At 47.2% G+C, this 26,468-nt stretch overlaps 1 protein-coding gene across 2 annotated transcripts in view; it reads left to right on the plus strand.

The window, feature by feature from the left end:
- Positions 1-25,793, plus strand: part of CACNG2 (calcium voltage-gated channel auxiliary subunit gamma 2) — a 51,814-nt gene extending 26,021 nt beyond the window's left edge. For both annotated transcript variants that reach the window (XM_054279360.1, XM_054279369.1), the window contains 3 exons: positions 20,901-20,984; positions 24,638-24,778; positions 25,201-25,793. In XM_054279360.1, coding sequence (XP_054135335.1) covers positions 20,901-20,984; positions 24,638-24,778; positions 25,201-25,736 — 761 coding nt within the window. In that variant the 3' untranslated portion in view covers positions 25,737-25,793. The remainder of the gene's footprint in view (positions 1-20,900; positions 20,985-24,637; positions 24,779-25,200) is intronic.
- Positions 25,794-26,468: the final 675 nt, after the last annotated feature.

Consider the following 26,468-nt stretch of genomic DNA (forward strand, 5'->3'; position numbering starts at 1 on the left):
AGAAGCTGTATTTCATAAAGCAGTACCTCCTACTGTGATACATGTTAGACAAACACACAAAACAGGCTCCAGGCTGCCCACTGGATCAGCCTGGTCAGGGCACTCAAACCCGCAGCCACAGGAGCCATTCCAAACCCCGAGCTCCCGGTGAGGCTGCACCTCGGGGCACTGCACAGTGATGCTGCAGACACAAAGCTGCAGACAGCTTTGTGCAGACCCCTGGTAACAGCTTGGGCCTCTTGTATGATCAGAAGCTTCCCCCTTTGACATAGAAGTGGCTGCATTGGTCACAGGCATCTCCTCTTTACTGTCGCCTCCCTTAATTCCTTGCACGTGTGCGTGTCAGCGTGTCATTAATCCCACTTGCCTGGAGCTGGCTTCTCAGGCCAGCTGGGAAATGGGGCTATGTTGGAGAGAGATGCAGTATTCCAAACCTGAGGCTGTGTAGGAGAGGAACCCAGTCATATGGCTCTGCAAACAGGCCCAGATTTGTTTGCTCACAGTCACCAGTATGCACCATGCTGAGCCCTCAGTGGTTTGCTCCTTTTGGAATATGTGTAATTCCCAGGGCTGCTCATCAGTTTCATAGCTGGTTTATAATCTATATGTTAGGCATGTAATGGTGTACAGTGGCATGATTGATCCAGAGCTAGATGTGACAACACTGTCATCTCTGTAATCTCTCTTTTGAACACTTCATCAGATGTTTGCAACATAAATTTCTAATACAAACTTTATTTATTCACAGCCATTACTTTGTGCTGCAGCCATTTCACTGCATAAAATATCTGGGGTGTAATTCTGGGACTTCCCCACTCAGGAGCAAAGGCTTTTCACCCAGCAAGCTACACGAGCTGTTTCGCTGGCTTGGATGGGAAAGATGGAAGTCTATAACTAATAAAAATGCCAACAAAATGTATCTATTTGGTTGCGTTCACAGCTTGAACTGAGTGAATCCAAAGCAGTGTGAGCTGCTGTAATGTGGCTTTCTCCCTGTCCTGCCAGCATGTAACTCACACAGCTTAAACCACTTTAACTTCTGCTGGACTGACTCCTCCACACTTACCCCTTGCTGTCCAATAAACAAGATAGAGATGTGGTGCTCCTTAATAGCACCTGTAAGATTCTCCTGTGTTACAGCAGCAGCATTCCTGTAGCAGCCAAGGAAAGAAACATAGCTGGACAGACAAATAATTAAGAAAGCTGATATATTTCCACCAAAAGAAGGCAGATTTTCATACCCTCTACCTGTCATTAACCTTAAAGTATTGATCCTGTAGTCACATTTTCTTCATCAAAGAAGGAGTCTGTGGATGCAGCCAAACTTTGGCTGAGTGTATACATGCATTTGGAGTGAAAAGTGTGTGAGACCTGAATTTTAAGACTAACCTCTAAGACTACCCTTTAAACAAAAACTCAGCATGATACATCTCCCAGGGTTGATTAATTCCTACCATTTGAAGGGACAGGTTAGGCTCTCACACGCCTGTTTTACTTTGCAAAAATTACATAGTTGTCATCTGATGGGCAAGAACATAGGTTTTAGTAAATATCACACAAAATATTTATGTATGATCATTCAGTTTACTTTAAACAAATTAGCTTCAATTGTGCTCCCACTCCATTTGTCTGCCTTCTGTGACTGTTCCAGAAACATATTTACTGGCATGGGTTTTCCCTCAAATGGCAACATTTACATGAACATGTTTGTAAAAAGCAAATGTTGATTCTATAACCAAAAAGTATTCACTCTGATGAGGCACTACTACTAACAAGTTAAAGCAACTACCAAATTGTTACTAGAAATTTTTTGTATGAGGGTAAAGCTGCAAAAGCATGTGGGTTTTTTGGGCATATTTTTGTTACATTATTTCTTTTGGAGGGGGAACTGGAAACCCAAATATTTTACATTTTCAATTGATGGCATAGGATAAAAGTAATTGAATACATGTCTCCAGTTAGAAAATAACTGGAATTCACATCTCATATACTTAAAGCCATGCTGGCAGAAATGGATTAGCAAACAAGTCAGAGGCTGAATTGCCCTTGTGCTGTCAAAAAAAAAGTCAATCAACAAACAAATTAAGGGAAACTATTATGTTCCTTCAAGAATTATTTTAAAACATATGGGAGAGACTGTTAATGGCTTTGAGAAATGGGTATCTCCCAGGCTCTTCAAGAGAAATTCGACTTTCTGTTGATCATGCATGGAATTGCAGTTTTACATTACTTACCAATCCTATATTTTGTAACATTTGTACTGAGTGTTAGAAAAGTGCAGGCTGGCTTGGGTTCACAGTGGAAAAACCCAGGACTAAAGTTTAAAAAAACAATTGCAAAACAAATCTGTTATCAATTGAAATCAAGACAGGGGAGAGAGAGGGTGAGAGAGAGAGAGAGAATTTAAAAAGCAGAGAGAGAGATATTAGTCCAGGCAAAGGAAGCAGTATTGGAAACAGACATGTCAACAGTTGGAGGTGTGGGACACTAAGGAGCCCCTGCTAGCAGAGAAATTTGAATAATGGCACAGACTGGAACAAACCAGATTGGAAAATAAAGGAGAGAGATTTGAAAAAATAAATGAAGTCTTCACACAAACTTCTCTTCTCCAGGCTAAAAAGCCTCAACTTCCACAGCCTGTCTTTGTATGAGAAGTGCTCCAGTCCTTTTATCAACTTCATGGCCCCCTTCTGGACTTGGCCCAAAAGTTCCATGTTCTTCCTGTGCTGGGGGCACAAGAACTGTACACAGCACTCCAGGTGTGGGGTGACAAGAGCAGAGTAGAGGGGGAGTATCCCCTCCCTTGCCCTGCTGGCCACATTCCTGCTGATGCAGCTCAGGATTCCTTTGGCTTTCTGTGCTGAGAGAGCACACTGTTGGCTCATGTTGAGTTGTTCATCAGCCATCACACAACATAAGCAGAATGGGTTTCAAACAGGGACAGGAAAGTTATATCGATTATTTGAAGGATTTTAGATTAAGAGGAACTATTCTACCTGTGAAGAAGTTAACGGAGAAAAGCTGATATGAATCCAGATACTTCCTTAGGCAAGAGAGGCTGCAGGTAGCAGAGACAAGCCAATGCAGTTATAAAACTGTGTGTATTTGAGTACTATTGACATTAACGTGGCCAATAGAGCTCACAGAAATTTTTTACTCGTACATTTTTTGTCTGTGAATGACAGTTTGTTGAAGCTGACATTCTGCAGGAACATACGTTCTAGTCTCAGTGGAAAAGGTTGCTTAGATCTGAAATGGACTCGATGGCCAGAAGGAGAGAAGAAGCAGTCAGAAGAACCAAATATTTAATGAACTCATCTGGAATATGGGAAGGCCAGGGTGAAGTCTTTGCTGGCTGATAAGAATGTTGAACCAGTTTCCACCATTTCAATATTAAGTCTAGCTACTAGTCCACCAGCTCTTCTAGGACAGGGTTGTTTTCTACTTTCCTCACAAAAGAAAAAAAATAAAAAACAACTGAGGAGGTATGAATATGTCACAGCATGAAGAGTTACTCTGAAACTTCTAAAATACCCTGATGCTTTGCACCATCACATCTCTCCACCACTTAAGGCAGAAAGAAGACCCTGAAGCAGCAGTAGGCTCATGAATGGAGGTCTCTGGCTCTGATGTCAGAAGTAAGGGAGCTCTTTGTGGTCTTGATCAGATGGTATACAACTACATTTTCATAGGTACTCAGTTCTCTGTGCCTCATCTGAGATATTTTGCACCTACTGTTCTATTCTGTATTTTTCAAAGGTGCTCAAGACCTACTGCTCCCTTTCATGTCCTACAGCAAAGCAATTAGGTTATTTCAGACTGAGTTCCCAGAAATGAAGATGCATAAAATGAATGAACACATGAAAATATTGGCCCTAGTGTCTCTGTGACTCAGCTTTTCTGTCCCTACAATGGAGAAAACAATGCTTACTGATTTTGCAAAATTCTTTGAGCTCTATGAGTGAAAAGCAGTATGAATGTTAGGTATGATTATAATATAAGAAAAAGAAATATTAAAAGCATCATTTATCCCTGGGGAAGGGATCCCAGCACGGAAGAGGCATCCCCATCCGAAGAGCCACTTGAAAGTTGAGCAGTTGCTAAGAAACGACAGTGCCTTCATCGCAGTGAATACCTCGAGACGGATGGAGTGGGCAACCATTTCACAAGGCTGCCACGAGGTAAAAAAAGAAATGGGACCAGGCATCATTAGCAAAGAGGAGATCATTAGATTCCTGCACTGCGTTCTGCATGAACCTAGAGTGAAAATGGATGAGGACAGTCATGTAGGAGAGATAGCAGGGAGTGACTCTCTTAAGTGCTCTATGAAGAATAAGGAGGCTCTGGGTGCTTGTTAAGTGGAGCGGCGGTGTCGATGGAGGAGCCTGAGGACACAGCAGATAATGGCTTCTTTTCAAAGAGCTGAGCAGAGTACCAGAAGCTATGGAATTACTGGAAACACACACTGGAGTAAAGTAAAAAGACAGAGTAAAGAGATAGGCCTAAATGATGAGAGGTACCAGGGTCAAGAGAAGTAGTTGTTTTCTTGAGCGATTGAATTTTGTCAGATGCTTCCAGGCCTGCAAAGGGAGTAGGAGGAAAGGCATGAGAAAGGCTCAGGAAAGGGGACTGTTAAGTCTGAACAATTTAAATCTGGGAAATCTGTGATTGAAAGATGAGAAAAGTATATCGTCTGGAAAAGAGCTAGGAGGTGAAGACAATATGGGTGTGCTGGGAATAACAGTGGTGTCAGAGGAACAAGGAGGAAGGGCAGCAGAGAAGGAATAGCAAGCTTTATAAGCTGCCCTAAGTCTCCTGGTAGATATGAACATGGATTCACACTGTTGTTCCTGAAAGTATAACCCAAACTATTGAGAATCAGAGACTTGCTAAAGCATCCTGAAGAAGATCCTGAAGTAATGGATTTTGTTCAGGTTTGGGTTTAGTTCTCAATGCAGATGGTGTTGGACAGAAATGAAGATTAACTCAGCACTGCAGGTATTGCCATAATGGACAGAGAGATGAAAGGAGGGAGCCAGTCAAACTGCAGATGAGCACTAACAGGCATATGAGGAAAATGCTTGAAGGGAATCAAAGTTTCAGTGTAATTCTGAAATTAAGAGACAACAGGGATTGGTGCAAATTAAGCAAAGCAGCACCGGGTAGGGTGGGAAAAGTTGATCTTATTAGGACTGAGTCCCAGAGATCAGGAAGCTGCATTTGAGAAACTGCATGCCAATAGTTCAGAAGGAAGGAGAAGAAAGAGGAAGGGGCAGCAGGAAGAAAGTCACCAGAGTTGGAACAATAAGCTAAAAACTAAGAAGTCGAAAAGATCAGGGAAGGTAAGAAAATAGAAGAAATTCACATGTAGAAAATTGTTTCAAAGGGGAATGGAGAGATGAGCTGTTGAAAAAAAACACATAGAATGTACTCAAGGTTTCAGAGATGGGAGATGAAGCTTGTCCCAGAAGAAGCCACAGGAACAAGAATGTTTCTTGCTTATTCTGGGAATTCTGTCCTGCAGGAAACACCCTTGACAAGACGTGACCTAGAGAAGATACAATAAACAACAGAGACAATGATATTGATCTTCTTTGGAACCTGCAGAGTGTGGGAAATGTTCTGCTGCTGGGATTATCCCCTTGATCAACTTTTGGGGACATCATGAGATTGAAGGAAATCCCACAGCTTTTCTCTCTGTAGAAATGCTCTGCACCCTACAGCTTGTGGGCTGTGCTGGGACATCCTCAGCCCCTCAGTGACACTGCTCTGCTGCTCTGGTGGTACCCATCCCACCACTCACAGACAGCCCTCTCCCTGCCACTGCCTCCCTCACGAATGAACACTCCTGATGTGTGGATGACTGATTAGGCAAAAGCAATAAAGGGAAAATGTTTTACCCAGCTGTTTAGACCAGATCAAGAAAGCACAAACCCGCTCAATTCTCAGAGCCAGAGAGGCCCAGCTGGACTGTAGGGGAGGCTTAATACTCACACTAAAACACCCAGCATGCAGCAGTTACATTATCTTTTCCCTACCTGCTGTTCTACTTGTGTCATTCCCTCTTCTTGAATCCCTGTGCTGACTTCCAGACTCCTTCTACATCAAAGTTCAGTTCTCATTTCATCTTCAAGGCCTCACGTGGCTCTCTTGGAGCTTGCTCCCTGTCTCCTCTCCCATGCTGCTGTGTGCTCACTCAGCACATCTGCCCCTCCCCAGCCCCCTCCATTGCCCTGCAGCAATGACTCTGCTCCTCCTCTCCTGCTGTCCTCTCCCCTCCTTCACTGCACAGCCTTATTCACCTCCCTCGTGCCTGCCCTCAGGACTCATTTACTGCAGTTAGTCTCCCTGCGTTAATGACTTCCACTTCTCCTATGCCCTTGGCAAGCTTTGCCCCTTCTGACTATTAACTTTGTTTACTATGTTACATCTTTGGAATGAGGAATGATTCAGATACACACAGCCAAAGCCAGGAGCAAACAAGACATGAACATGCCGTAACTCAGCCTGTGACCTTTCTCAGGCACTTCCTTCCCTCATTTCATCCTGCAAGTCTTAGGCCCAATCTTGCCCCTCTGTTTCCCACTGACCTCATCAGGAGGGGGATCCAGGCCTTGTAGCTGCTGCCTAATGGCTGCTGAGAGATTCTTGTGAAGAGCTGGGTACCCTCACTTGCAAGTGCCCCACATGCTGGGGTCTTTGCATTGCAAAATCCTGGGGACAAAATTCTGCCTGTTTAGCTGCCAGTAAAATGCTGTGTGCACACGATGGCATGTTGGAATACATAATAATGCTTAAAGCTACAAGCAGACAGCATTATCAGGAAAAGCCTTTCCCCTCCCACTCACCCCTTGTCTATCTGTTTCTTTCCCGTTGTCAAAATTTAGCATCCTCCACTGAGAGACTCAGTTTTGCTCTGATGCTTGGAAGGCATCCAGTCCCAGCCTGCTTGCTTTCCCTGCCAGTCTCCACAGGTATTCTGTACACAAGGCTTCCAGCTTGCCAGGATATGCTCTCTCTTCTCTCCACACCCACACCCCTCCCACCCCCTGCTGGGGAATCTCCAGTGCTGGGGCTGTTACAGGATCCCGGGGTTGGGCAAAGTTGTTCATTCTCTCTTTGCTGTATCGATGGCCTCTGCTCTGCAGTGCACTGTGAAGTGCACTACAGAAAGAGAGGAGCCCTTCAGGAGGAGTGGAGGGCAGCTCTCAAGAGGTACAATCCATTTGTTATGTCAGGTTACACGGGAAACAAGAGGAAAACCTGCATGGTTTTAGTTCCAGCTTGGCCAAAACTCATTTAGACACTCAATAAAAGGGGCTCCACGAGAGACAGTTTGGACCAGAGACTAACACACACACTGAATTCCATTTTTGAGGTTGAATCTGGTGTTGGCTCAGCAAAACCGAGGCCACCCCTTTCCAAGGCTGTGCTGATCAAGAGGTCTTGGTGCACAATGGATTTCAAAAGTCAGTTTTGAAGGAGCAGACTGGTAGACTGAGGTGTGGCAACTGTAAGTAAAGTGGCCAAGTGGTGCCCAAGGAACAGCTGGCCAGCTGTGTCTTCAGCAGCCACAGCTGTCCCAGCAGGACCCAAAGAGAAGCTGCAAACACGGGCTGAGTAAGGTGTGTAGTAGCTGACGAGATGTGAAGCAGATGCTGAGACCAGCCTGGAAAAACATGGACAACTACTTTCCCATCCCACAGAGCTCTGGATTTACAAAACTTGCTGTTCTACATTGGGGTGAGAAAAAGATAGGTTTTTATGCCTTTTTTTTGTTTAAACCAAAACCATAAGTTAGATGGACTGAAATTGTCAGTAAGCAACAGTTAAGGTATTCACTTTATTCCCCTGGGATTCAGGTGACCAGATCAAAGTCCCTGCACCCGTCTGAGAAATGTTCAATGAAAAATGCTGACCAACTTCAAGACAGAAAGACTTACAGCAGTGGCTGTGGCACAGACAAAAAAGGAAAGGGATTTACTCATGGAGAGACAAACACACAGTGAGGCTGAGATGCTACTGTTCTTTGATCTAAGCACTTTTCTTGTCTGGCAACTGAGTTCAAAGGTAAGAGAATGAGGTTAAGATCTAAGATGCAGCACAACTTTTGTTGTTACTTCACAGACTGCTGCAGCTATAGCAGTAAATTAGAAACTGAGAAAGGGGCTGGTACTTCAGACCAGTGATTCCAGTGGAGAACTGATAATATTTTCCAAGGAAAAGTGGGCAGATATGAAATGGATTTGGGTTTTGGCAGTCTTAGGAGACAAGTTCTCATGTTAAAGACTTTAAAGCAGGGAAGTTTCAGTTCTGAGACCTACATTATTCCATGTGTGGTGTAGGTGGGGAGCACAGAGGTACAATCTGGTACAAGAAACTCTGATGGATATCTCCAGGCATTATAATCCAGGACATAGAAGGTGGCTTGGTACCTGCTTGGACATGATTCAAAACCCTGAAACGGCCTTTCAGGTTTCTAACTGAGTGTAACTGGACCAGATCACATTAAAAATAATACTCCCCAGTCTAGTATTGTGAGTAAATTTTATTCCATTATGAATAGCCTCCTCCCTGGGACGCAAGAGTAATGTTACGTGTAGAGTAGCTGAAAACGCTTCAGAGATTAGCCTTAGCACATAGCTCACACCTACAGATTCTTCTGCAATAAATTAGTGTGCTCAGTGGATGAAAAAATATTGGTGGAGCAGCACGACTTGCAGTCAAGCTTCAAAAGAGTTATTATGACTGAGCAGCAGTACCTGCTCCCCCATATGCCTTCCCTGGCTGTGCCACAGGAAGAGTCACACTCCTCCTTTGCAGCCTTCCCTTCAGCCTCCCCTTTCCAAATCATCCTTCCCTCACTGATTTCCACTTGTTTTTCTTGTAGGCATTATCCCTAACTCCAGCACACCTTCCCCTCTATGGTTTTCTTTTTAAAAGCCAGCATAAACTAACAGGATATACACGTGCACACAATCATAAATGTCTCATGATCGTGTGCTGCTATAAACCTCCCTTTTCCAAACACCCTGCTGGCACTGTTTGCTTGTTAAATAAGCCCAGTGCTGTGCTTAAGTCTAACTTTTGTTGTAAGAGCTTAAGGAGAGGGCCAAATCACTTTGTTTTCTTGTAAATCACCAGGGTACCTGCAACCCTGAGGAAATAACAATAATAAAATTATTAATGTTCTAATAGCAGCCTCTAAAAGCTAGTAACACTTGCAAGGCTTGGCATTCCTTTTTTGCTCAGCTGCATAGAAAGGGACCTAAAATCAAATCTGTGCAATATCTACTTTAACACCCAGTGTTTGATGTGGATTATGAGTAAAGCAGCAAGTTAGAACAGCAGTAGCTTGTTTGGAGACATTGGGAGCCCTGGCATAGCTGTGCTAAGGCAATTTGATCAGACTCACAGCTACCCTGCATGGCCCTGTGGGATATAATCTTTGTTTACCAACATTTTCTGAACTTCAGTGACCCAAGTGAAAAATAAGCGTAATGTGTGTAACAAAGCAAACTCTGTGTCCTGGCTCTTTCGGAACAGAGGGCAATGCTTTCCTACAACTTTCACAGACCAGTCTTGTTCTTACTCTGGATATCTGCCTTGCCAGCAATTGCACCTAAATAAGCACAGGGAGCTATCAGCCTAAAATGTTTTGGAACCCATACGTGCAAATCCATACAACTCTTCAAATCCCGAATCCTAGCATAGCTGGGAAATGCAAGAAACAATATTAAGCCATGGTTGGATTCAGCATTCAGGCTGATTGGGACGGGACTGCAATGGAGGCTGTCCCCATCCTGAAGACATGACTAACCCTTTCTGCAAATGGCTAGCTCAGGACCAGGGGCTTCCTCCTCAGCTGTCAGTAGGAAGGGGCTTGCTATACATCAAATCAGTCCTCTGCTCTTCCTGCCCTGTTTCCCCTCATGTTTCTTATTCCTTATTGATTTAGGAACATTTGGGAGGCTTTGGATAATTTTGTGAGTGAGGTCCAGGTCAGGACTGGACTCATCAGGAGTGAGCATCCTGAAGACCTTCAACATACTCACATTCCCTTCATCCCAGCATGTTCCCCAGAGCACAGCAGGGTATCTGTTCTGGGTCAGGCTTCTCCCAAAACACCAGTGCTGGAGGGTGAGATATAGCAACTGCCAGAGGAAATTGCAAAATTGGAAAGTCCTGACCTCTTCCCCAGGGCTTTCATTTTCTAATTTGTAGGTGGTGCATTCCAGGGCAGAAAGGACACAGGGCAGAAAAGCTCCGTGAGTGCCTGGCCCTGAATGTTGCAGCTCAACCTGAAGCGCTGCAGTCAGCAGGGCTTCCTGCCAAGGAAATCCTACGCCCAGCTCCCTCCTGGCCACCTCTGGTGGGCTGCCTGGAGGGACAGCAAAAATCCCAGCGCACTTCCTGAACAGGCTAAGGGATAACCAATATTCCCTGCCTGGGGAAAGCTGCCTCCACTCTCCAAGGGCAAGCGTGTGCGCGCTCAGTGAGCGCGTAATGGCTGCCACACTCCTCCACAGAGCTCCGCGCCGCGGGACCTCTGTCAGCGCCGCGTGAAGGGCCTTGGGCTCCCTGGGGCAAAAAAGAGCTAGAGAAAGTCCAGCCCTTCCCTTGTTCTGTTTCCTCACCTGAAATAGACTTCACAATCATCTCCTGGGCTGGAATGGCTAGAACAGGTTGGCAATTTCCAGTGGAGCCACTCGCTTCAACTCAGGCAACAGCAAATGGACCCCCAGTTCTCATCTAGGGGGGGTCGCATCTCTCACCTTTAAAGAAAGCGGTGCCTACTTTCTCCATCGTTTTCCCAGAGGAAGGGAGGGCAATGAAATGAAAAGTCCTGAAGACCACTGAGCAGGATTGCAATTTTCCATGAGAGGCAAGCTGAGGAATTCCCACACAATGTTATTCCCCAAAATTTTTACTGCTGGGTGTCAGTTCTGCTAGAGATTTCACAATTCCTACTGCAGGCTGATGATGTTGTGTGGGAGAACACAGGAGACTTGCTGAGACTGCCAAATTGCTAAACATGTGTGATGGTGGGCTGTCCCTTCCTCCATGTGTCTGAGCCTCGGAGGGGAAGGGGGAGGAGAGCTTAAGTGCCACAGAAGAGGGAGGATGGATTAAAGGCTGCCTCTGTCATTGACTTGTTCCATTCTTTGGCTTATTTCCCTGGGGTTCTTGGGTATTTTTGTTATTAATAACTAATAATAATTTCTATATAGCGCTTTGCATTCTGAAGGACCCTAAAGCACACCACATACTTCATAAGCTAATTAACAGCTGAGAGCCTAACTCCTCTCTTGGTTGTGGCCCTAAATGCTGAAGTAGCAGCTCAGAGTCACACTAGATTTACACCAGTTTAACTGAGGACAGTGTCTCCCTATAGATCCAGCTGGATATGTCAGAGACAAATGCAATGTGGAGCTGGAGATGAAAGATTTGAAGTGCCTTTTCTCCTCCTTCATAATTTAAAAATGACTAAGGAAATTGCATTCAAAAAGCCTTGTGAACACAGCACTACAGTTGCAAGATTCAAGATTTGGAGTTTGGGAATAGCTAAGTCCTGGTTCCTGCTGAGTTAAGGGCTCAGCTCATAACTGTACCAAGGCATGCGCAGCTTGTGGCTCATCCCAGGCTGTGCAGGACACTTTTCACCCTGTAAGCAGGGCTGGTTTGCCCTCTTTTCTTGCTTATAAATCCATGTCTGTGCACAGTTACTTCCAGTGACTGCTAGAGTTACAGTCTCATCACTGATCCAAAACATGACCTACTGTACAAGGTGAGCCTGGCTTTGTCCTCTTATGCGCACTCATAGATCAGCAACACAGTTACATCTGAGCAGAAAAATGCAACACAATAGGATGAACTAAATCAGAAATTTTCTAGCCCATGGTTTTCCTCTACATACTTCTGGGGAAAGATTAATCCATTTGAGCTCTGGATCTTTGAGTTCAAATTCGAGATGGTTCAGTCCTTATGCCCTCATCCAGCTAGGATGTTGTTTACATGCTCTGATTTCTGAGAGTTTGATGTTGTAACTCTATATGCAAAAACTGTCCTAGTTACAATATTGTTGCCGTGATAGGGAAAAGAAAAAAAAAACAAAACAAGAAAACAGAAGAACCAACTCTTAAATACTTCCTCCATCCCATTCACCCCTTTCCATGCAGGCTTACATTACTGTCTTCCTTCCTGTCACATCTGGATGTGCAGCCATGGATTGGGATTGCCTGTGGTAGCTATGGAGCATCTCCTCTCCTCCCACACCTTATGCACATCACTTCTCTCTCACTGCAGATAATTGCATCACCCTTCCTGTCACTCGACTCACAGTTGTAGTGTCACATTTGACTCGTTAAACACACATACACGCACATATAAATGGTTTTGCTACAAATTGATAGATTTTTTTTTAATCATCTATAATTTCTTGATTTCTTTTACTTGCCCTTCCTGTTTTGCTTGGACTTTTCTCCACGTCCTGATCAACTTCTGCTTTTATTTCTTTATCCTCCACCGCAGCAGGTGCAGCACTTATGTTCTTCAAATTTGAAACCCAACATCATGCTACAACATCTGAGCACAACTACTTAGAAACATTTTTCTCAATTCTATTTCTGGTTCCCAGCTCATTTCAAATCTAGTTCTGTCTCTTCTTGCAAGGCAAAGGCAGTACTTCTACTAACTCAGCTAATATACCTTGAAAAGTGTTATGGGGCTTGTTAGCCAGAAGGTTCATGTATTTTTTCCTTCCTGGAGTGACACTAGTCACTCTAACAGCAGTAGAAATAGTTTCCAATCTCTTTGTTGAGGAACCAGAGATATTGTTCATGCTTTACTCATTCATTGAATCACACAGGCAAATATCATTATTTGAATAATGATATTTGAGAACTAAATTATTTCATTGACATATAAATGAAATCACGCATTTGTTACATATGTATATGTAAAATTATTTTCAATGTCAGTGCTGAAGGCAAATGTGAGAAATATAACATTAGGAGAAGCACAGTTATCCACAGCTTTAAATGATTCAGATGAGCCAAATACATTTTTGTGTTAAGTACTATTTTCAGGAAAAATTCAGTCCAGGTTTGATTCTGGCAAAGTCTAGGAAACAGAGGCATTTGTTTACCATGGGAGACATTTGTACTGGGTGTCTGCAAAAAAGGATTTTTTGAATGATTTTTATTACTGCTGTGTTGAGATTTTTCCTTTGTGACTTGGACAGATTTTTAGCAGACCCTGAAATGCAATCATCTGCAATGTTTCAGTTTGTAAAGCTCAAACATGCTGGATTTGCGTTTGCACCAAAACGCATTCAAGAGCCTTTGCCCAATTTTCCCAGCCAATCTCACTTCTCCGCCTGTGACAAAGCACAGGAAATTTCAAGCCACAGCAAGGATATTTTTGAAAGTTATAACCCTGTAAAAAGAGGGTGTTTATAAATGGAAATCTTCATATAATCTTAATAATAGGTTTTGCTACCACTGCATCTCCACCCACGTACGTGGAATAGCTGTAGCCAGCTCTGAGGCACAGTCTATGGGCTACTTAGCAGCATGCAGCAGCAGCACTGAGCAGGGTGGGAAGGAGGGGAGGCTGCCACCTCCAAGGAAAAATGCAAAGGGGTTCCAGGCTGAGAGCACTGCAGAGTCCAGCCCTAGCACAGCGTGGGCCCCCTTGGCTGCCGCAGCAGAGCTCTGCAAGGCACCATGCGGGCAATGCCAAGGTGGGATGGGCTCTCCTGCACTCCCACACTGCTGAGGCTCTGCAGGAGGGACTTGAGTCACCTCCAGCAGCACATGTGGTTGTCACACTGAAAGGGTGGTTAAGTGTTCGAAAGGGCTGCCCAGGGAAGTGATGGAGTCACCATCCTTGAAAGAGTTCATTCAACAACTGGGCATGGCACTTGGTGCTTTGGTTAAGTCGGCGCGATGGTGATCAGTCAAAGGATGGACTCAATGATCTTGGGGATCTTTTCTGACTTAAATGATTCTGTGATCCTTCTGTCATTAGCCCCCTCTCCTTTGCCAGGTGATTGTCAGGGATGGTTGCAGGGAGTAAGTGAGGAGAAGAGCTGAAAAAGGCAGAACAGGAGCCTGGTATTTTTTTGAATGGGACTAATCTCCCTCTGCTCGATACTGGCAGTTCCCTATACCCTTGTCCTTCCATCTCATCATCTCTTCCTCAATGCTACCCCATACTGGCTTCTCCCACTTATTTCTCCCTTCTCTGTCTGCATTTCTTTCCCTATTTATCAGCCATCTCCTGAATAAATTAATCTCCTCAGAACCAGTATGTTTTAGGCTGTTTTACTGCTGTAGCTTTGGTCATTGCTAATGTGCTGTGATACACCTCTTCCTCCATGCTCATCAAGGCAGCAGTGGTCTGTAAGACAGTGTTTGTAACATTTTTACTGCAACTCTCTTTATCATCTGATCCTTGGCAACAGCTGTAATAAACATGATTATTAATAATAAGGTGAGGAGAGCTGGTATAATGGTTCTACCTCATAGGCAGGGGCGGATATGTTTTCATAACTATAAGATCAATTTCTATTTTGCACCAGTTCTTTTACAGGCTTCTTCAGCACAATATCTGAATGAACTCCATTGGCACATTAAGTGATGGAGCTTGATATCAGTCACATGTGGTTTGTTCTTTTATCCTCTCCCCAGGGAGAGAATTATGTATGCCACGTACTGGTTATGTTGCTAGGGTTTTGTTTGGGATTTTTAGCATATGCATTGCTGCGTGTTTGCATTGAAGAAGACCACATCAAAGCAGGTGCATTGGATTTGGACAGGAAGGTGGCAAGATTTTTGATGGCCTGTAGTTCCCATGGAGTCTCTGCTATTGTCCCAGGGTCAACTCCTCAGACCACATTTACTGCCCCACTGACCTTCACCTTGTGGTGGAAAATCCCTTTGTTCCTAATGACAGCTGAGCATTCTAGCTGAGCATTCTTCACTCTTAAAATTACCCAGCTGGGTCAAAAGGTATTAGCCTAGCACAGCATCCCCTGCCACTGTGCAGGGCCAGAGCTGCAAGAGCAGCACCTGCTTCAGCCCCAGAATGACCATCCCTTGTGCTCTGTGCGCTGGTTTAGCCCTACACCCTGTAACCTGCATACTGAGGCAGGTGAAAAGATGGCCTAATTTCTGTAAGGTGCTCTCTATGGAGAGATCCACAGAGAGAGCCCTTTTGAAGGGCCAGTCTTTCTTCTGGGAGCGTCAGGACAGCTGGGTAAAAGCAGATGCCCACAAGCCCTGTCTGTGTTCCCTGCCACCGCACTTTTCATCAGCTCCAAATCCCCCAAAACTGTGTGTGCTCTCAAGTGCTTCATTCTTGGAAGGGAGGAGAGCAATCAAAATGCCTTCAAAAGGCTTTTCCTGCGCTCTTTGTCACTTCATGAAACCTCACTCCTTCCTCTTGCAGTCATGTCAGGTTGGGCATTAACAACTCAGTGTCACTGGTGTCAATTTTTGACAGGGATGGCAGACCTCTTCTCCTGGTTTGGAAGCCTTTTGTGCGTAAGAAAGTCATGCCAGCAGTTTGCCATGTAGCTGTGGAATTTGTCTCTGTAGCCCAGAGGCTGGCTCTGAGCCCCACTTCACCACCTGGTACCAAAGGGACACTGCTCAGAAACAGAATCCTGGAGCAGAATCGTTTGTGTTTGTGTCTCACTACCTGCCCGTCATGTGCCATTTCTTGTATCTCTTTCATGGGCAGATAGCAAACAGTTTAATCTGCACCAAAGTTTACTCCTAGGGCAGGCAGCACAAGTGGGAACTGCCAAGAACTTTCATGTTTGCACAGCCTTCATGCACAGAAGGTCACATCAAAAATCAGCATGTCACATTTGAACTAGATGGTGGGAAGAATTATCTGGCCCAAATGATCCAGTGTCTGATCACTTTCATATTTTTAATACAAATATCCTCAGCCTACTCTCCTGAGGCGGGGAAACACATTATTCCCATTTTGAGTGAAAGAAGAGGTGGGTAGGGGAGGGTGAGTGGCTTGCCTAAAATGATATGGGGAGTGTGTGACAAAAAGTGATACTGAATCCTTGGCCAACACCAAACCATCTTTCTCAGCTTTTAGAGACAACAGCTATATCCAGTCCCCTTTATTTATCTCTCTAGAAGCCATCATGCCAAAACCTCTGCTAAATTAGAGAGTGAGACTGAAGGAAAGCTTTCAGCGGATTGGTTTTCTCCATAAATGGAAATATCACAAATCATTCTGGGAAAACAGGTCTTTCTGTTCTCATCCCTCTTTGTCTGCTTCTCTCCTTTTGGACGTCTTTTCCTCTGCTTCTGGCTCACAGTTTTCAGATGTATGGTCCTGACCATTTAAAAGTGTTCCTACCTCGCAGGAAAGGAGTAGCTTTTCATTCTTTGGAACTTACTATTTTGCAATGGATTGCACTCTGCAGGCAAGCAAGACTTCTGAAAGAGAGAGGGCTGCACAAAGCGGCACAAAAATAAACTGTATCACCAACAATACGGAGCCGGGTTCTCATCAGGGGTAGCTCAGTCTGAGTACTGCTGCAGCAGGGCTGGTGGCTGCCAGCTGTCCTGGATAGACAGCTTATACCCAAACAATGATCCTGCCACACTGGAGGAGGTCTCTCTCACAGATGAACACACAGTTGATGCTGAATTTCATCTTAGACATTTAGCCATTTAGTCCCTCTTGGCAGTCTGAGAGATTCCTCTTAATGACCCAACCAGGCAACTTCTGTCCTTGGCCAGGCACGGGAGGGGTGCCTACTGCACCAGTCCTGGCTCTTCCAAACTGCATTTTCAGTTTGGAAGAGCCAGGGACGGCTCTTCCCTGGGACGGGCAACAAGCAAATGATGGTGGTCTTGCTTAACGACTCCCAGTAACACACAAGAGATGTGGAGACTGCTCCATGCTTTTCTATGGACTTGGGCATCTGCAGCCTTCCTTTCCTGAGACAGTCTGATGCTCATCCCCACCTTCTTTGCAGCCTGCACACCCCAAAGCAGGTTGTTGGAAGGATGGCCACACTGATACTGCACAGAGAGGGAGGTGGCTGCATGAATGAGAGGGACTGAGAAACAGGAGAAAGATCTGATGGGTCAACATGAGCAAGGATGAGGAGAGAGCCCAAACTGCACTGGGAGAGCTACAGGGAGGAGGTGGAAGCATGTGGCTTAAGTGTCTCAGAGAGGCGTGTGGGAGAAGACAGAGATACGTCCCACGTTTCAAAGTTCACAGCATGAAATATCTTTAGTTGGGAAGAATGCGAAGGGCAAAGGGACTCAAGCAGAGAGGAGATGTGGTTCTTGCTTCCTTGAGGGGGGGGGGGGGGGGGGCGGGTCACAGAGCCATATAATGATTTGATCTTGCTCAGGCATTCAGGAGTATTAACTGTAGGGTGGCACAGGGCTCTCACCATCGCTGGCTCCGCAGACCACACGTGCAGCACAAGGAAAGGCTGTTGTGTCAGACCTCAGCAGCCCTGCTGAGCTGCTCCATCCCCCCTCCGTGCTTCCACCAGCACAGGTGCCAGGGAAGCTGCTGTACCATCTCAGCAGGCCACAGATGTCCGTCAGAGAATTGCCGAGTGACCTTGGCACGAGGAGTGACATCAAGGCCTTCCCCACACCGAGCGGGTTCCTGAACCGCTGCCATCCATCACTCACTCACTCTGTGCGCTTTGGGAGCCGCTGGCACAGCACACCCACACCGTGCCCTGTTTAACACGTCCCCGTACGGCACCAGGCAGAGGAGCGCTGTCACCCCCATTTTACAGGGTGGGACTCTGAGGCAGAGAGAAGTGGTTTTAACAGCATGCCTGTGGCAGAGCAAAAACTGAATCTTGTTCTCTTATGTTCCCAGTTAGCGCATTAATGACCTAAATTCTGCATCCTTTCCCCATCCATCGCCCAGAGGAGCTAGGAGGCATTGGAGGAGCGGGTGTGGTAGCACAGGCAAACAGTCAGCATCCAAACCCACAGCACTCTGTGCTGAGCACAGACAAAGCAGGGGCTAAAGTGGCACCAACACTGCCCTCATGAATCCCAGTAGGGTTGATCCAGGGAGGGGAATCAGCCTGGCACAGCATACGAGCCTGTGGAGAAGGGCAGCTCCACAATGTCACAGCATTTTAAGCAAGCCAAGGCTGGACACTCCAATGGCCAAGTTCCCTGCGGAGCCAGGTCAGCAAAGCCTGTGGGACACTGAGCACCAGGAGCAGATTTTCAAAGAGCCTGCATATCCCTCAGCCTGCCTCAGCGGCTGAACCTCTAACCAGCTATCCCACGCAAGTCCATAGAAAAAGACAGCCTGCACCAGATGCAGCATCTTCCCCAGGCAGCTCAATTCTTTACATAGGAATTAATCAGCCTCAAATTCAGCAAGAAACAGAGCGGGGGAGAGGGAGCAAAAAGGAAGCAGGGAAAGGATGTCACACAGTGAGGAGGTTTCCAGATGCACTGCGTCTTCCCTCCCTGGCTGATTCCAACTGGGAGGCTCCGGCTGTGTGCCAGGAACATCACCTGGGAGGTGTATGCAGGTTCTGCCTGCTCCCCCAGCATATACGGGCAGGAGGAACTTAGTGTTCAGGATCTGCTGGGTAAGGAACTGAAATCTGAAGCTGGAGACCTCCCCAGTGCCCCGGAATGTGCCAGTGTCCACATGCACTGTACAGCAGTGACAGCAGCCAAAGGACCAGGATGAGGAGCTGCTCATGTCACAGGCAGATGGCCCCAGGCAGTCAGGGGCAAGGCAGGGACAGGACCCCCTTCATGCTGTATCTGCCTGCCTCATAGGGATTTTAGTGGGCAAGTAGCAGGGTGGAAATATGCCAAGGCAATTTACTTGGCAATGAAGCTTTCCTTCCAGAAGAGCCATGGCTGACAAGCAGACACTTTTTGAACAAGGTAACTGGATTTGGGATGGGTGATTAATAACCTTTCATAACCCACAGTTTCAATGTGGGAATAGTATGTCAGAGCTACACAGAGAGGCTTTGTTCCTACTTTCTTCTCCTATTACTTACCTCTTAATGCACACACACACTCCTCTCTGCTGTCTCCAGTCTCTTCATGCAAGCTCCTCAAATGAGTAGCTAAATGCAATAGGTACCTTGGAGGCATCAGACACAAGCCAGATGGATGCAGAAGAAGCCAAACTTGGAGGTAGATCTAAAGGAACCCACCTACCTGCCTTCCATTTACTCAGATATTTACTCAGGAATGCCTCCCAAAGCATCCCAAACATTAATCCGTCAAGGGCTGGCCTCAAGAAGCAACTCGGGGAGAATCCTTTGAGCTTGGTCCTTCTTCTGTGTGTTCGCAATGGAAGTTCATTCCAATCCATCTGGGATAGACCTTTCAAGACATGACTTGGGGACATGACATGGTGACTGCAGGTCTCAGCCTGGGTAGGTTTGGTCTGGAAGAGCTCTCTTGCTCTTCCCAGAGGCAACAGCCTCTAGAGTGGTGGCTGCATTTTCCCCTTGCCCTTCACACCCAGCTGGTCCAGAAGCTGGGTTCAGGGTCAGGGTGGCAGGAGCTTACCCAGGCTGCCACAGCATTTGTCACTTTTCAGACTTGGGCTCCAAATGCTTCTGCTGAGGCACCAGCGAGCCTGAGCCCCTTTGTGGGTTGACATCTGGTGAGGAGGCCCACAGGATCACCATGCCTACCCACGCACATCATGCAGACAATGTATTTCTCCTTTCTGGGCAGACTGTGTCCATCAGTTCTGTGTTAATGGCCAGTCAGTGCAAGTGTCCAGAGGGAAATGGAATGGAGGGTAGGAGAAAACATTTGTGGGAACCTCAGGAGACATAATGAAATTGTCTTTCACATGGGCAACCCTGTACAAGAATGGACAACCTGATCATTTGAGATACTAATTAATCAGTGGTCATGGTGAAAATTATGATGTGGCTTGAGGAGTACCTCTCTGGAGTGGTACTCCTGATGTCAAGAGGAGATATGAGTGATGAAAATAAGAGCCTGGTAGACATCCCAGCTAACAAAAGACTTGGAAGATGTCACTGGCCCCTTGTTGGGATGGTCTTGTTGGTCATGGAGTGTGTGAAAAAGGGTGTCCCATAACTGAAACTGGCAGAGGGCCCTCTACATATACCATCCTGATGGAACTGTGTCCAGCCCAGCTTCCCTCCCTTATGGTGGAAGATTTTCCTCCCCCAGCACCAAGGTGTTTTGCTGTTGAGCTGCAGGCACACACTTGCACCGAGCTTCTTGTAGCCTCAGTCTGTGAGAGGACACAAGAGCAGGCCTGACAAAGGTATGCAGAAACAAGCAGTCATATGGAGATGTAGTAGATTAAGGACTTTTGTTCTAACACCGAACCCGAACAAAAGGATGTATCCTGCCCACAGAATTAGAGGGCAGTGAATTCACAGCTGAGAGAAACAAATACTGTTGCAACCCACACCTAATCATCCTGCCCTGATGCCCTCACACCAGAGGAAACACTGAGGTCCGATGCTGCAACTCAGAGTTGTGCCTGTGATGCTGAGGGAGGGGACGCTGACACCTGTGCTTTGCCCAGAGCCTGGCTCCCGTTCCCATCCCGCCTCCCTGCAGGCGGGCAGTGCAGGAGTCACGGAGCTCCTGGGGCTCTCCTCTCGGAGTGAGGCGTGCTGGGCTGGGTGGGCATCAGGCCGGAGCCTGACAGCAAACCCCACATTCCTGTGCAAATACACGTGCGAGTGTGCAAGGAGAGGCCTCGGGCATTTCCCGGGCGTGCACACCCGAGCGGGCATGCTGCCTGGGAGGAAGGCAGGCGGGCACAAAAGGTGACGCAGAGGGCAGCTGTTCCTGCAAGGCAGGTTTTGGTGTTCTCATTTGTTCTTTTTCTCTCTTGTTCCCTAGGGAATTTTAAAGGTCTGTGTAAGCAAATCGATCACTTCCCTGAGGATGCAGATTATGAAGCCGATACAGCAGAATATTTCCTCCGTAAGTCCGCAGGCTCTTTTTGCAATGGTTCGGGTGCCTTTTGTTTCTGAACCCAGGGTGGTGGAGACACTGGGACCTGTGAGGCTCAGTGGAAACCCCAGAGCCTCATCACCCCCTCAAAATTACTCCACTCACTTCCCAGGGGCTCTGCCCATGAAACAGTGTAAATTTGCGCTCACAGAAACAACCAATGGCATTTTTTTTATACGCAGCTATTAACTGTGATATAAAATCAGAGTCTTAATTCAAATCCACTGAAAAGCTGCTGATTGAGCCTAAGGTCAGACTGGCCTAGCTGGGGCAGTGTGTGTGTGTGAGTGTGCATGTCCTCCTAAAGCAGAGAAAGTTTATATTTCCTTATCTGATACTCTGGTGGCACCAGATTTAAGAAATTAGCTGGATTTTGTCTGAGGATCTCTTATTGCTGTCTTCACCTTTCCCCAAACACCACTTCCCTACAGAGGCTGCAGATCTGACCTTTGCTGGTTTTAGTGATGGGAGCAGGCAGCAGGACAGCCAGAGCCCTTTAAAGGAAAGACCTGGTGCTCACCCAGAGCCCCTAGGAGAGGTGCTGAACCCTAGGCACAAGGCATGTCTGTAATGAGACCTAGTCTGAGCTCCAAGTCCCACCTGAGATGTGTGAGTGGAGCTCACACAGCTTTGCACAGCAGCACTCTGGCCAGCAGGACAGATCCACATCATGCACTGCCCTGCCTGGTTGCCCTCCCGAACCAGCATTTCCACCCACCCTAGAGGTAGGTGCTTACTCTTCCTTCAGCACAGCTGAACAGGGAACACTCCTTTTAGGTCTCCACCTTGCTATCCTGCCCTCCCTCCACAAGCCCAATGTCTTTTGACATCATGAGATCTTCTCCCAACAGAAATTTGAGATAAGTGCTTTTGACCTTCCAAGGTTAATCATCAGAGGCTTCCAAAGACCGGGAGTCTTTCAGAATAGCTCCTTGTCATCCGGGTGTGCTCCAAGCCAGATGTGGAAACCCAGCCCTGCGGCAGGGATGAGAGAGATAATTTCGGATCTCTGAGGCTCATTTGTATGTGAAAAGAGAAAGATCTTATGCTGCTTCCTCTTGGATTCTCAAACAGTCCTTCATCCACTGTAAATTGTAAATAACTGAGGGAGATTGCTTCTTTCAGCTGCTTTTCTGCAGCACTGGTCTCTTAATTGCTGCATGGCCCCTGAACAGCAGAGCTGAACACAGAGGTTTGATCCGGTTTGGCACAGGGATGCCAAAGGTTTGCAGGCTGCCTCCGAGGGCAAATCAGCCTTTGCAGAGCTGCTTGGGAGCAAAGAAGCTGCTTGCAGCATCAATTGCACTTCAGAAAAAAGAGTTTGGGGAAGGGGCCAAACATCACAAGAAGGATGGGTTTGTTCCCTCAGAGAGAACAAGATCTGAAGACAAAAATTGGCCCAATGTCAGGACCTGACAGTGTCCCCAGGGTAGAGCCCTTTTTAAGAAAGAACCAGGTTCAAAGAGGGATTTGGCAAGTCAATAAAGGATGATTTGGGTCATTCCTGAGGGAGCTGGGATTTCTGCTGGCTTAGACCTGCCTGAAGAAGGACCCCACTGAACAGCTTCTTCCCAGAACTTCTGTCAAACCGGAGTCCCTGGGTGCCCTGCATGGGCAATGCCTGGCGGTGCCATCAGGAACAGCTAGGAAGTTGTTTATCTGTGTCAGAGTAGGCAATTCCCTCATGCCCCAGGGGACCAGGACAGTGATGGAGCAGGGTCCATGGCCTGGCTAGAAGGTTTTAGCCATTATTTCTGCCAGCCATCCACATAAGGTGTCTTAGGATTTTTGAAATCAAATGCCTGTTATCAGAGAGGAAGCAGAAGCATCCCTGTGTTTCCTTGCTAGCAGACACAGCTGAGTTTAGGGAGCATATGCCACCAGCCCCTTTTCTTTAGGCCACAGGCTCTCGAGCCAGGAAGGCTGGATGATATTTTCCTCCTCTCTTGCTGGTATGGTCCTCCTGAAAGGCTGAGGAAGACTGCTGTCCTTCTCCATTGCATGACACCTGCAGCTTCCCATGTCAGTCAGCAACTTTGTGTTCTCCCCACAGACGTGAATTTCAGAATTAAGACACAGATAAAACTGATGTAGACCAGGTTGCAGGACTGACCAAGCATCCCCCTAGAAAGCCTCTCAACAGTGGGTGTCTGCTTGACGTTTTCTTCCTGCCATTTAAGCTTCCCATCGTCAAATGCCACCTTGTTTTCCAGAAGCTATTAAGATGGTTATTTCTGTTATCCTGTTCCCTGAAACACAGCCAGGCAGAGCTGGAAAGCAAGCAAAAGAGGTTCTCCCTGCCTTCTGCATTCCCCATGCACAAGCAGTGGGCTAGGCCCCCCTCAAAGAGCTGATTGATTGCACCTAGCAGGATCCAGAGGCCAACAGGGTCTTTGAAATGGGATCTCTGCTCACTTAGGGAAAAGTCCTACATTTGCTTCATTGGGTTCATTCTTGCAGGCAAGGAAGGATTAGTTTTCATCCCCCCTCCCAGATCTTTGCTCCACAAGCAGAATTGCACCAGCCCGTCTGATACCTTTCTTTATCAAGCAAGGCTTCATTTCACACTTTAACAGCTTATTTTCTCTTGTGAAGGGAGGAGAGAAGGCCTTCCTAGTTAAAAAAAAAATTGGAATATTCCTAACGCAGACTCAGGCAGAGCTCTGGCTCCCACCGAGCCGCCCACGAGCAGTGTGTGCGTGTGTGCCCGTGTGTGTGGGTGTGCGTACACACAGACGTGGCCTTTCACTGCAGGAACACGAGTCAGGCCCCCCAGAAGCTTTGGGGTACGTTTTGCATGCACATATGAGCGTTTACGCGCATCTGTGCATCTATGCCATTGCCCTCTGCTGGCTGAGCTCTTCCCATATCGACCGATGGAGAGTGTGCGTGTGTGGGAGCTGGCACATCCAAACCATCACTGCCCTCTGGAAGCAGCCCAGTCATTTAATCACTAGGTTAAGCCCCGCATTTCAGCACACAGGGCTGGGACTGTTTCTTCTCAGTCCTCACTGCAGCTGCAGAGCAGTGCATGGCACCACGAGCTCCTTCTCAGCCCTAAAAAAAAAATCTCCTTGAGATGCTCATGCCCTTTTGGGAGGATTCGAGATTGAGCAGCTCTGCAGGAAGCATTTGGGTTGCTGTTCTTTGAAGTGCAGGCTTGAGCAGCAGAGCCCTGCAGAAGGAGAAGCTGAATGGTGCCTGGGCTCCCTCTCCGGCCCACAGTCCCCCCAAAAACAAAGGAAAAAGCAGTGTGAGGGGGCACAGACAACGCAGGCAGGCTCCCAGCCCAGTCACCAGCCCACAGCCTCCTCTGCCTCGCCGTGCAGAACCACCAGCTTTGTGGCAGCAGCAGTGGCCGGGGCATGGGAGAGTTGCTTTGGACCACTCTCTTTTTCTGACACACTTTGTTTCTCTCTCCCTCCCTCCCTCCATCCCCCAATGCCTTTATCTCTCCTTAAATTACTCCCCTACTGCACATTGCCCTCTGCCTCTCCCCTTCACCCCCACCCACTAAACGCGCTTGCGTGTCCCCCTCGCTCCGGTGCCATTTCCATGCCCCTTTTCCTCTCTCTCACACCTGTGTTGTTCTCTCTGCCCTGCCCTCCCTCTCTCCTCTGCAGGGGCTGTTAGAGCCTCTAGTATTTTCCCGATCCTGAGTGTGATTCTGCTTTTCATGGGTGGACTCTGCATTGCAGCCAGCGAGTTCTACAAAACCCGACACAACATCATCCTTAGTGCCGGTATCTTCTTCGTGTCTGCAGGTAAAGGGGTGCACAGGGCCTGATGTCCGGGGGGTGGGCTCCAGGGCTTGGGGGGCTGCCCAGCCAGGACATTGGGGTACAGTTGCCTAGGCAGGAGCGTGCGCATTTCCCAGCCCTGTTAAATCTTATTTGGGCTGAAAGCAGCATCACAAGAACGCCTCTCCATCCTGCCTGCTCACCCAGCAGAGGCAGGCAGGCAGAGGCTTTTCCTCCCGCTTGGGAGCTGACAGAGGGAGAGTTTCTCTAATATCTGACATCTCTCAGGGACCGGGAGTGTGGTCCAGGGAAGTGGCAGGCCCATGAGGAGGGTTTTGCCAAGGCAAACTGCCCATCCAGGAGGGGATTCAACCCCTCAGACCCACCACTGCCATGCGTGACCTTCTTGACATCTCCTTCTCTCTCCCCCGCCGGATGACTTGCAGGTCTGAGTAATATAATTGGCATCATCGTATACATATCAGCCAACGCTGGAGACCCCTCCAAGAGTGACTCCAAGAAGAACAGCTACTCCTACGGCTGGTCCTTCTATTTCGGGGCCCTGTCCTTCATTATAGCCGAGATGGTGGGAGTGCTGGCTGTCCACATGTTCATAGACCGGCACAAACAGCTGCGTGCCAACGCTCGTGCCACGGACTACCTCCAGTCCTCTGCCATCACCCGCATCCCCAGCTACCGGTACCGCTATCAGAGACGCAGTCGCTCCAGCTCCCGCTCCACCGAGCCTTCACACTCCAGGGATGCCTCTCCCGTCGGGATCAAAGGGTTCAACACCCTGCCATCAACAGAGATCTCGATGTACACCCTGACCAGGGACCCGCTGAAGGCAAGCACCACCCCCACCGCCACCTACAACTCCGACAGGGATAACAGTTTCCTCCAGGTTCACAACTGTATCCAGAAAGAGAACAAGGACTCTATCCACACCAACACAGCCAACCGCCGGACCACCCCGGTATGAAGCCGTCGCCAGGAGCTGACAATGGGGCAGGAACGGGCAGGAGGAGACGGGGGTGGGCTGCAGGGTGGGGAGGGTGGAAGGGGGCAGGGGGCAGCAGGGGGGTGGGGAAGGAGGAGGTGGAAGCGCCCCTTGGTGGAGTGGGGACCTTCCCAATGCAAAAAAAAAAAAAAAAAAATCCACAAAAAAAACCAACAAAAGCAAACAAAAAAACTGACAAAAAAAACAAACAACAACAACGAAGGAACAAGCAGATAAGCAGACAAACAAGCGAGTGAACAAAAAAAAACAAACAAACGAAAAGGAAACATGAGGAAAGAGACAACAGTGAAAAAAATCTTTAAAAAAAAAGCAAAAGAAAAAAGAAAAAAAAGAAAATCCTTAAAACTGAGAGAAAGAGATTTAAAAAATAGAAATAAATTTAAAAGAAAATGCATGATTTCCCATGTACCATTATTTTAACATTTAATAAAAACAGATTAAAAAATAAAAGGGAACAAAGAAATAACAAATGACAATAAATCAAGTGGGAGGAAGAGGAGGAGGAGGAGGAGGCAGCTTTTTTAATTTTGGGAGGTTTTATTCTTTTATTTTATGGTTTGTTTCCCACTTACCTTTAACCCAGCACAGGCTTCTTGGGGAACAGGGGATGGGGGTTCGGCTGCCAGTGACTTTGGTGTCCTCGGGCCAGTTATGGAGGATCCTGGGTGCCGGAGTTAGCCACGACCCGCTCTG

Source organism: Melozone crissalis, unplaced genomic scaffold (genome assembly GCF_028551555.1).
Source record: "Melozone crissalis strain CALT ecotype California unplaced genomic scaffold, PUWL_Pcris_2 ptg000004l_1, whole genome shotgun sequence".
NCBI classification, from domain to species: Eukaryota; Metazoa; Chordata; class Aves; order Passeriformes; family Passerellidae; genus Melozone; species Melozone crissalis.